Below are 12,315 nucleotides of genomic sequence, written 5' to 3'. Positions count from 1 at the left end.
CAACAGACAACTTTTCCCAGACAAGCTCGATGGAAGCACTTGGAGTGAGCTCTGCAGCACATGCACGCCCAAGGAATGATGAGCAGAAATTACAAAGAGGGGTAATATATGGTGAGTTCTGAGAAAATCTTCCTGACAGAGAGCATAACCAGGCAGTGGCATCAATTCCTTGAGGAAGTGGTGAAAGACCTATCACTTGGCACATTCAAAATGGGATTGGACACAAGACAAGCACATTTACAACAGGGAGCAATCCTACCCTGGCCCCCAGGGATGCACGAGGTTACCTAATAGGTCTTTTCCATTTCTAGATTCTCTGATTCTCTGTATCTTGTCAATGCTGGGAAACTTCGTCCTGCTCCACTGCCTATCATGCCACTGTCTGCTTGAAGATGTTTTTCCCAGACAGGGTGTAGAAATTCACTGTTCTCCCTGAATTAAGCAGCAGAACTCTGTAGGCTTCAGCCTGCAGGTATCCAGAGCGTGCTGTGGCCAGGCAAGCTGGCAGGTCCTTTTGTTAGTAGGTGGAAAGACTTTTTGCAAACGAGCTTTCTCTGCCTAGCTGAAGCCTCATTTTCAGCACTAATGCAACAATAGGGAGGGCTCTGTACATCATTTTTATTATATGGCAGAACCCAGGGAAGTTCATTTTTCCCCATGACATATAGGCTTATGCTACAGTCTCAATTTATCCTTCTAAATAATGTAGGTGGCAGTGGTTGATTCACATTAGTTTTTCTTCTGTTCTGATGATACGAAAAACTGTGTTTGACCTCTGCAGCTTGAACCAGCAAGAAGGGAGAAGGCAATTTCACCAGCTATTCTCAGTGCGGCTCTCAGTGGTCATTTTGAACCGTGGTGGGCAGAAATGAGTTCAGATCATTACAAGCAAAGGGGTTAACATTTTTTAGTTTGGGATATGGCTTGTGAGCAGAGTTCCCTTCTTGGAGGCAATACTAACCAGCAGAATCTGAGCACTTGGAGGCACTTAAAAATTATTCCCACAATGCCTGGGGAAAGCAGGCTGAGCAGCAGCCACTTCAGTATCTGGCCAGAGGCCACAGACTCCTGCAGTGCCAGGTTGCTGTCATATGCATCCTGCTTTTTTCTTTCTGTGCATCTCCATCTTCTAGTCTGTGTATGGAGCCCAATTAAGGGAGTTCAGGTGTGACCAGTTGTGCAGTCATCTGTGCTGGTCAAGAATTTGGATGAAAGGCCAGGCTGAGCGCTGCTGGACACCAGGGCAATATACTGAGTAGATGAGAGGAAACCAGCTTAGACCACTCACTTCCACATCGCTGATACTGTACAGGTTCCCCATGTAAATTGCTACCCTATGTGCCCTGACAATTACTGTCATTATTTACTTGTGCCCCCCATGCATTTGGCACTTTGGGGGTGGGATCAGATCATGTCCCAAGGAACATGCAGCCTGGGATAAGCAGCTATTCCAGACCCAAAGCTGGGTGAGCAGGCACTGCTGGGACAAAGGGAGGGTGGCCTTCACAAGAGCACCGTGCAGCAGTTTGGGTGTATCACATTGGTGTGTATCTTTCATGTCTCAGACTAACCTTCTAATGTTTTAGTATTGTATATGATGAAACCTGAAAAAATACGGAGAGCACTGACATGGAAAAAGCTGATGAAAGGCAAAGTGTTTTCTCAAAAGGAGTTGTCTTTTTGAGACATCACTAGGGAAAAATGGTGATGGTGGGAGGGATGGGACTCTGCCAATTTCTGCAGGAAGGTTATAATTTGTTGAGTGTTTGCTAGGCTTTGTGTGGATCAGATAAGAAACAGCTACAGTTAAGTGTGCTTTCTGCTTGCCTGTTTTGATTAAAGACTTATTAAAGGTCCTTTTATTAGGCAGGAGTCCCATACAAAGCTGTAATTAATATGTGTGTATGTGTATGTTTTATTCCTTTATTGAAGCAAAAAAATAGAAGTGGTTGGGATGGTTAGAAATAAATCAGTAATTGGTTCCCTGCACATTAGAAAAATAACAATAATCAATTTCACAAGTTTCTAACAGCAGACTGGGTACCTTTGGCTGCATGGTGGTACCTTATGGGTCCAGGGAACATCATGAAATACTTATCCAGGAAGATACCTTAAAAGTGTGGGGCACGGCCTTCCTTTTCAGAGGCTGTTGGTTTGGTTACCAGATTTGCCATAACCTGAATTGTCTGTTTCATCTTTTTGTGTACAGGAGCTCTGCAAATAGAGAACAGTGAGGAGTCAGACCAAGGCAAATATGAATGTGTTGCAACCAACAGCGCAGGAACCCGCTACTCTGCCCCAGCCAACCTTTATGTTCGAGGTAAGAGCAGCTTCCACCCAAGGAGGTCACTCTCCTTCTTCCCAAAATCTCCATGGTTTTCAGTGAAAGGAGAGCGTTCCCTGCCTTCGTGCCCTGGTTACACTGTGGATTGTGTGATGGGGGCATTTGTTCAGCAAGTTAAGTTCAATGGTATCTTTGATCCACATTGTGTTTGACTCACAAAGCAAATCTGTTTTTGCTGTTTATATGGTGTTATGTAAAATACTGAAACATGATGAGCAGAAGGGAATTCCTTTCTCTCTTGAGCTCCTTAACTTCTGTGTCATAGTTATCTTGATTCAAGGCGTGCTTAATCATTTCAGTATAAACTAACCTTTGGTGGAGTAATGTAAAACTGGTTATGGTCTGATCAGCCAGAGGTGCTCAGCTATACTGAGCCAATATTTAGGCCTCTGCTTTGGAATGTGTACCTTTAAAAACTAAACAGCTTTTTGGACTTGTCCTAATCCATCTTACATGCATCAATGATTGAGCCTCTGGGTATTAATGGCTCACACTGGGAACCTGCTGGAAATTAGCCACAATTCATGTAAAGCAATTTTTCTAATGGTTATGCTATGTTGCCAATTTAAAACTGTTTTCAACATACCAAAATAACTAGGTTTTATATTGAGATAGTCTCCTGGCAGTTTTGTTGCTCTACATCGAAGGTGTTTGAATTAGCTTGGAGAGAAGCAAGTGCTAAATTCCCTGTACACTTTCTGTTAATTTCAGCAAGAAAAAAAAAAAAACATGTGCTGCTTCTTATGAAACTCTGCAGAACCAGGGTCATTGGTCAGGACCCCCTGGGAAATGTAGTTATGGGTTTTCCCAAGAAAAGAAAGAACATTCTTGTGCTGGTGCTTATTAGGAAGTTAGAACCAGACTTTATTTCCATATAGTAAATCAACAGACTAATAATAAAAATCTCATAGTCATTTCTTTCTTCTTCTGATTTAAAGAAAGAAAATACAGTCTTAAGGCTGTATATGCATTGGTTAGTATGGAAAGAGGACATGAGAATGATAAAGTCTTCTCATGCTGTGTGTTTGCTTCTAGGAGTGGCTTCTGGCATTGTTTTTGTTGCTTATTATGGGGGACTGCTTTTTTATTTCGCAGCCTAATTTGGATTATAAGAGTCTTTGGAAGACTGAAGTATCCAATTAAACATATTCAGAAGATGAAGCTATATCTATGCAGTGGAATCACTCATTTCACTCTCACAATGTATTTATGGATGATTTTAAATTCCCTGTATTCTTGCAATTTCATTTTTCAGGCAAGCTATACTAAAATTCATCCCAGATTGACCCTTTGCTCTCTGAGAGAAAGGATTCTAGTTACCAGGTTTGCTGTTCATGCATAGGTTTGTGTGGATATTCATTCAGCTGTATTGCTGCAGAATTTGGGATGCTTTTGCCTCCTGTGACATGCTCAGATTGTTGATGTTCTATTTTCTATAGACATGCGGCTGAAAAAGGCACAAAAGCTTCAAGAGGTAGAAAAACCTCTTCTTAACAACTTTACAGTTTCTTACTAATGAGCATTCTTTGTTTAGCAAATGAATCCCAGAGGACTGAGGAGCATACTGGATTTTACACTTGGCTTGTGCTCAGCAAGGTTCATCTGTCCTGTTGGGTTAAGCATGGGCTGTGTGTGGTCTGCACATGGGAGAGGATCCTCATGTTCACCAACAAAAGCATGTTCTTTGGCGTATGTTTTGCTGTTAACTGTCACCTTTTTTACACATAAATGTTTGGAACAAGACTTCTTCTTGCACATAATCTTTACAATGTGAATCTCCAACTTACGTGATTCAGATAAAGTCCTTCTGTATATTTAAGACATGACACCCTGTAATTTATGATGATGTTATCAGATCATATTTCCTGTGCATACTAAGTCCTAGATGGTATTTTTGCTTACAGTTTCTGATAGCAAATGCTCTACAAAAAAAAAGGTCTTCTTTTTACTACATTAGTTAAAGACTTCAAAAAGTTATTTAAACAGAGAACAGTATTTTATTTCCTTAATGCAAGGAAAAAAATAGAAATATCTTACTTTCTCAGGTCTGGGATACAGGATAGAAATCCAACTTACTCTTTTTGTGATAGTTCTACAGTATTGTCATTAGACTTTCAGTGACTTGCAGCAGGCTCTTTAGGAAGTGCCTGCATGTTTACTAGAGAGGACATTAATTAATGCTAAATTACAGTGGAAATAGAGTCTGTGGGCTGCACCGCCATTGCTTGGTGGTTTTATAATGATTGACCTCATTGTAGTGAATACCCAAGCAGTCGTCCACTTCCTCAGGAAGCATGGCTGAGTGCTGAGCACTAATTTCCAGTGTGTGTAGTTCTTGGGACTGTTTTTGCCTGCTCTCATTTACAGGCTATTGCTTTTCTAATAGTTCAAATGTTTGTTTCTCTTGAATCTTGGGATTTGTGTTTTTGATCATATTCTCTCCCCTTTCTTAGCCTCCCAGGTAATCCTTTGTGAGTGGGCTGTGTTAGAAAGCACAGGCTCATTAGCATCTTTATACTTTTCATGCTAACAAAGGAAGAGACTGGGTGCTGAGAAGGAGTATCTGGGCACTGCTCAGGGCTTTCTATATCAATGGAAAAACAGGAGGAGGAAGGAGTAGGCTACACCAGTGTCTTGTCTCTGTAAATCCTTTAGAGCCAGCACTTCTGCACAGATGGACTTCATTAAAAGTTAAAACATTTCCACACCAGGGATTTGTAAAGGAAAATGGATGCATTTTCCTCCAAGCTATTATTTTCATCTTACTAAGTGTGCTGGAAAGCAACCCTCATAAGCCTTCTGCTTCTGGACTGATGGGTCTATCTGGCTGCTGGGCTGGGATGGAGCTGGGATCAGCACTAGGAGCTGACTGCCTCCCACTGCTGGAGGGTGGCACAAAACATCCAGACCACCAGAAGAGCAAGAACAGGGTGAAAGCAAGATCAGGGAGCGTGCCAGGGCAAGGTGGCTATCTGGACCATTGCAGGGATGTTGAAGAGAGTACACTGGCATATTCCTATCCTGCCTTTAACCACAAGCACATTTCCCAGTGCTGGTCTGGATGTTATCATTACCACCATGAAGAAATACTCATCCCTTTGTGGTTACATCCACCACAGTTTATTGTAACAGTGATTAGATTTGGGACTTGATGGTGCTGCAGGGAGAAGAGAAGGGACTAGAAACACGGAAGATGTGATTCCTGTAATCCAGAGAGCTTGCTGTCTAATTTAGCAGCAAAAGATCCAAGACATTGATTCAGGACATGGGAGAAACTATAATTTAAGAGTAGAAGGCAGATTGGACTTTGTATGGAAACAAAAAAAAAAAAAGGTGGTGTCATTTTGCCATGCACATTGAGAGTATAGTGTAATTGCACTGATTCACCTATACTATTCTCCTATACTGTTTTTTAGGAACACATTTCACTTTTCATTTGCCTATAGCTTCAGGGGCATCTGCACCAAGAGAAGCATTTTCAGCCACAAGTCTTGTCCTACAAAATGCCTGTGAAGGTGGTGGCCTGTGTGGTGCACCCCACAATAGATGCACTGTTATTTTCTTCTTTCCCTATATGAAGGGGTTTTCCACCCTTTCCTTTCTCTACACATGAAGCAGATGAGTATGTATGTATGTATGTAAAAATACACTAGTTCATATATCAAATATATCAAATATATTTGTTCATATATCAAATACTGTAGTTCACTAGAAGTGTTCCCCAGTGCTGCTTATGGCAGTGAGCAATGTCAATGCTGTTAGAGTAGTACTTACAGGAGCCCTGGCTGCATACTTGACATTAAATGAGAAATCTGCTGCCCAGTTTTCTCTTCTTAAGTGCTGCTTTTCAGGCCTTCAAGGCACAGCCCAGTGGGGCAAGTGCAGTGAGTTCTCTAGCCCAAATTGCTACACATACTGTAGAGAAGGAGCTGCACAGCTACTTTTAAAAAAAAGACCATGTAAAACTGAATTATCTGCTTTGTCCCCAGATTGCAAACTAGTAGATCAGACTGCAGTAAATAGAAATGGTATTACTGCAAAAATCTGTGCTTTCTTGATCTGCTTTTTGAAAGGCCAGGCTAGTATTTCATTTGGCAGCAGGGAACCCTACTTGGAGTCTGAAATTTTATTTGCCAAATTTCACCAAGGAGCCGTCACCTAAAATGAAATTTGGATTGCTGCTCTGTCCCTAGCAGTAATTCTCTGGCCTCTGCAGGGTTTTACCCTTGAGAATTTGGCAGTAGCTTAGGCTCAGACACAGAGGGAGCTCACTGAAATGGCTACTTGTGGCTATATGATACTTACTGCAGCAGGGACCTTGTGTAAATAATAATAATTCTGAATGACTGACACAGGCCTGGAGCAAGAGGACTTGACGCCTTTAAAAGGAACATTTTCTGCTTATGTAATATTAAAGCAGCTAAAATAGCAACAGCAGTCAAAGCTCAAGGCTATTGCCAGGAGAAGAGTAAAAGCTGAGGACAGTGGTTAAACAGTCAGCAACCAAAACTGGAGATGTCTGAAAAACAGCTAAATAACAAGGGAATACGTTTGTTTACAGCCCCGCTGTATGCACACTTCTGGCAGTGTGCTCTGTTAAACCTGCCCCTCCTCAGGGTTGCTGAGGGTGACAGTACTTGACCAGAGAGGGGCACTGCCAGTGCTTGAGGGCCTGGCAGTGATCACAGGCAAGCAGAGACTGGAGAGGCTTGTGAGGGAGATGCCTGGATGACAGGAGACACGAACCAGCAGTTGAATGAGGCTGTTTGACCCTGACTGCTGCTCTGGACAGATGTGTGCCCTGGCCCGTCGGGAGAAGCAAAGGCAGGCTGCGGTAGAGGCCGCAGAGCGCAGCCCTCGGCGGCCGCTGCGGGGCTGAGGAGGCCGCGGGCCTGGAGGGCCATGACGGCTCCGTGTGCGCTCTGCAGTCCTGACCTCGGGGTAACGCTGCAGCACAGCAGAGCAGCAGAGACCTGCTGAAGGAAGTGCACTCCTTTTTGTGGAATTTCAGTGCTTCTGATTTCATTTCCTCTGCCCACGCTGAAGCTGTGGCCGTGCTGCTGTGACCCGCGTGGGAGCGGCTGCGGTGTGGGCAGGAGCAGGCTGGACCAGCACAGCCGGGGCTGTGCCGGGGTGACACCGGCACTGCGGCTCCCGCTGCTGTCACTGTGTATCCTCGCACCAGAGCTGCCCTTCTGCCAGGTTTTCTTCTCCCCAAATATTCATTACTATGAATATTTTGTCATATTTTCTTCTGGCGTGGAAGTGTGTTCACCATCAGTGTGTTTCTATGACCATTCTGCTATGTTGTAATACTTGTAATGATCATGGTTTAATAAACAATAGTTCTTTGTCCTTCAACTAGCACATTCCATCTAAAGATTGCAATGTGCTTTATAGAACTCAACTAAATAAGCTTAACAATCTTATTCCTTGCAAAATCCTTTGATGGTTCAAAGTGCATTGCAAGGCTCAAGTCTTATTATTTGTAAAATGACCTTTATGGAAAATAGAAGGAGAGTGACTGGTGGCTCAGTGTGTGATAATGCAACAGAGAAATATACTTGACAACCTCTTTTCCCCTCCTACCCGCAAGACCTGCACAGACATCTGTGGAACAATTAGGCCGGCATATCTGTGCCAACTAAATGTCCATTTCCTCCCCTTCCATATCCACTTGCACAAAGGACTAAGAAATACATCTCTGGTGCTCTGAGATTTTCTGCTCATAATTGAATTCATGCATGCATGTGTGTGTACTATGAATGGGAAAGGATGGTTGGGCATCCTGAGTATCCTGTCTGGCTCTCTAGGATGGAATATACTCACCACTGTGGCATGAGAACATTGTTCATCGGATTTAATGGAAGGTTGTCTTATTCTCATGTAATCTGGCATAAAAAAGACAATCTGTCCTTTTGTTCCTCTATACCACTAAAAGCTGTAAAGGAGAAAATTTGATTTATGTGGAATCCTTGAGACACAAGATGTGCTTTTGGAGATAACAGGAACGGGTTCATCCCCTCTGGGTTTTTGTTAACCTCTCTGTCTTTTGGATTCCAAAATGACTGGGCTGGCCTTTCTATTAATGCTTTGCATAGCACCAGAGGGTTTTCACACAGGACAGATGCTGGCAGTTCCCAGTAGAACTACAATACCAGTTGGGATAATGAACCTTCTTGATGCTTTCAGGGAAGTATTAGCTTCCCACTTTGAAAAGCTTTGGAAATGTGTTTCTTTGTTTGAGCTAGTGATCTAAACTCTTAGACCTGTGCATTCATATCCTGGCCACAGCCCCCTGCCTTGTTTCAGGTAGATAATGACCAAGACTATTCAAAAGCAGAGCCCCCCCATAAATCCAAATTCATTCTTTCTGCAACAAGCTGCTGTGGTTAGAGTATTGCTGCTGCTGCACAGACAAGCACATCTGTGGCAGAGTAAAAGCCAAATTCAATCAGATAGGAATTTCTGCCTGTAGAGCATGAGAGCTGTCTGACAGTCAGGACTGGCAGACAAGTGTCTGATACGGCCTTGCTCTGCTTCTTTGCTGTTTCAGCTTGGATTTCAACTGGAGCCCCATTTTTACCTTCTAGAGCTTGCTATCCTCTGATGGCTTTTCTGCTGTGACTCTACTTGCACTTAGACTGGCATGTTCAGCTTAGCTGCCAGGCAGCTCAGGTTCCTGAGAACGCAGCAGCACACTTAGTGAGCTGTGGTGTTGTGCACAGGGGATACTCTGGGTAACCCCAGGCTTAAATCCTCTGCCTCTGTCCCTGCATGGTCAGGAGGCAGATTTTATTCACCATCACTTCTCAGCCATTTGTTCTGTAAAAAAAAGCAGAAAAACTGTTGATAAAACATGCTTTTTACCTTAGGAGTGACATGGATAGAGAACTGGAGATAAGGGACCATGTGAATGGAACCTGTAAGAAGATGAAACTTTCAATTTACCATTTATCAGGTTTATCTCAGATAAAGCAGCGGCTGTTTAAGCCTTAACTAAGGGAAGAGCAGAGAGAACCTTCTGCCCAGGTGTTCCCTCTTGCTTTACAGCTGTTCTAAAATAGCCTGCTACTGGTTTTTATAGTTTATAAGCCACTAATATAAAATGAGATTAAGAGATAATCCAGCAATTAATGACAAATAGCAGGTCCTAAACTTGCTTGTGTTTGACAAACCAGAAAGTAATCTGTTTGAACTATTGTGTTTCACATGTGTCTCCACACCTTTCCAGCTCTAATCTGAAGTGTCAACACCTGTGGACAGCCGCTGCTGGAGCCTACTCCTGTCCGTGCCCACTGATGCAGTGTGATCCCTGCCAGAGTCCCCAAAACAAAGCTGCTGGCTGTCCCCCAGCTGGAGCAGCACTCCTCACCTTGCCCCCAGGCAGGCTGAATTGAGTCCCCTTGGTAAGGTCAGGATCCCTCAGTCCCTCCCAAGGGCAGAGATTGGCTCTGGGGCTTCAGCAGCAAGGACAGGTATTCCTATAGCTGTTCCAGCATCATCCCTCAGTCTCACACCCTTCACCAGCTCTTGCCCTTCAGTCTCACAGTCCCAGAGGGTGCAGGAGGTTGGTCCACTCTGCCATGGTCCACTTGGAGTTGTGTTGCCTATTGCAGTGTTAGTGCTGCTTTCCAGAAACGCAGCCTTCCACGAGCACACCTGGTTTGCCAGGAGAGCTGTCCTTCCTGAGCAAGGCCAGGAAACAAATCCTCCCTGTTGGGAAGAGCTGAGCAGAAGGCAGGAGCCCCTCATTATCTGCTGAAGCCATGCAGATGTGATACGCTCCATTAGATTAGGAAATAAAGTGCTGGCTTGGGAGCAGCAATAAAGAGGTTCCCTCCCATCACAGGGTCTCATAGGATCAAATGAGCCTTATGCTAAGGTTTTGTAGATCAAGAGGTAAATCCCTTTTCCAAAGCAGGACAGAGGAAACCTGGACTTTGAGCTTAGGACTGTTTGTTTTACAGATAATCTTGGTGGGGCTCCTTGCTGGATGTGGCCCTCACGGGTCAGTTAAACTCTGAGTTGGCTGGTTCAAATTCCCTGGTATCAGTTCAATCGAAAAAAATTAAATAAGTGTTTTGCTGTTCTCCAGCAAGCTTCATTACACTCCATAGGCCACTAAGGTAGCTGTTACTGGTAGCTTGTTGCCTTGCCTGTACTATGTCAGTGTTGGTTAAAATCCTGTCCTCTGATTGCTGGAAATGGCTTACTGTACTGTTGCACTGTATAATGCCACATGCTGTTCTCCAATTTGCAGTGTTTCTGCTGGAAAGCAAATTCCTTCCCCCACCTCCTCCTTCCCCCATCAAAAATGTGACTCATAAGCAGTCTTTAACTATCAAATCCATTTGTGTATTCTCTCAGCGAGGGTTCGATTACAGCTGGTATGCCACAGATCTGTAGCTGCAGTGAGGTCACTCCTGCTAGAGAAATAAGATCTCCTTTGTCTATAAGGAAAATGCAACTAACCTTCTGCTGTCTCTCCCGCAGGAACAAAAACTGGGACCTGCTCAATTCTCTGGGTGTTTTTGTCCTTCTGATTTCTTGTCCATCTCTCACTCGCAGCACAATGTACCAATAAGGCTCTCAAAACTGAGCCCAGCTGAGACTGCGCATGTCTGTCACTTGCCTAATACCTCTCTGCTGCATTTAGCTCTTTGTTTGGAGAGGGGGAACAGCTCTTCATGGTAGAAGATTTTTCGCATCACCACTTGGAGCATTTCTTTCACACTTTATAAAATTTGGATTTACATATGTGGTCTTCCCAGTGTGTGGTCAATGGGTTTAAAGTGCCTTTGCCATCATCTCTGTCGCTGGAGTGGGTGTATGGGAGCACGTGTGTGATGGCTGGAGTCCTTTGCTCTGTGTGCGTGTGAGTGTTCTGCACGTGTAAACTTTCCTGTGTGTCCAGCATCTGGCCCAGAGTGGGGCCGTCCCTGAAGCACCCTCCATGTGGGGATGTGTGGGGTGTGCAGTCCTCTCTGCCCTGCCTCCAGGAGTGGTGAGTGGGTCAGGGAGGCGGAGGGGCCGGCCCTGCTGTGGGCAGAGCAGTGCGAGTGCAGCCCCTCTTGTCCCTGGAGTGGCGTGTGCGTGGTGGGAAGCCGTGGCTGACCTCTGTAGTCTTGTCTTGTCGTTTCAGTGGTGTGCGGACAGATGAAGCTTGGCCTGTTTTTACTCTCTGTGTTTTTCCTTGTCTTTTTTTATTCCCTCCTCATCTTCATCGCACTCTGCCATCAAACAAAACAAACTTTCATCTCTCAGATCAGCGAGAAGGTTGGTCCTTTTCACTTCTTATCCATCTACAGTACGCCACGTCAGATGGGACTTTCCAGTAGGGAGAGGAGAGCCATCCCCAAAATGGGAGGGGGCCCTGCAGACTGGCTCCTTTCCAGGCACAGCCACAGTGTGCCTGGTGAACTCTGCTTACTGTTTGCTGTGACTCTGGTGATGGCATTGATACTTTGCTTGCATGCTTTTGTTGCTTGAGATTGAAGGTGCACAGAATATATTTTGCATGCAAATACCAGCCAGGGCAGTTTTGTCAAAGGCAGGGTAGGAAGAATTGCATGCTGCTCTATGTGGAGTCCTTCTCTAACCCTTTATTTGTGCTAGGTGCAAGTGTAATACCTCTAAAGTGCTGCTGCTTTCTGGCTGGAGATCAAGAACAGTCTTTGGAAGCAGAGATCAGAATGGTCAGTCCCCTCACAAGCTGCTAGGGAGTGTGGGTTCCTTAATTCCTCCTGAAGCTCTAAAAATTTTAACTTTCTCTAGAGGCAAAAAGCTTACTTTTGATGTCAGGTGGAGGAGAACCCAGCCTGCTGCCCTCCCTTGCCACAAGGCAGCAGGGGCAGCTGGCTGAGGTCCAGATCCCTTGTGCTGAGGCAATTTCCCTGCTCCTGAGCAGTCCCTGTGCTGGGGTGGCCTGTTTTCCATGCTCTGTCCATGCTCAGACAAGAGCCCTTTGC

At 44.6% G+C, this 12,315-nt stretch overlaps 1 protein-coding gene across 4 annotated transcripts in view; it reads left to right on the top strand.

Moving 5' to 3' along the window:
* PTPRF (protein tyrosine phosphatase receptor type F) overlaps positions 1–12,315 on the top strand; it is a 376,154-nt gene that overhangs the window by 283,299 nt on the left and 80,540 nt on the right. For all 4 annotated transcript variants that reach the window (XM_063407253.1, XM_063407256.1, XM_063407252.1 and 1 more), the window contains one exon: positions 2,210–2,320. In XM_063407253.1, the coding sequence (XP_063263323.1) occupies positions 2,210–2,320 (111 nt within the window). The remainder of the gene's footprint in view (positions 1–2,209; positions 2,321–12,315) is intronic.

Source organism: Prinia subflava, chromosome 10 (genome assembly GCF_021018805.1).
Source record: "Prinia subflava isolate CZ2003 ecotype Zambia chromosome 10, Cam_Psub_1.2, whole genome shotgun sequence".
NCBI lineage: Eukaryota > Metazoa > Chordata > Aves > Passeriformes > Cisticolidae > Prinia > Prinia subflava.
This window is presented reverse-complemented; position numbering and strand designations above follow the sequence as displayed.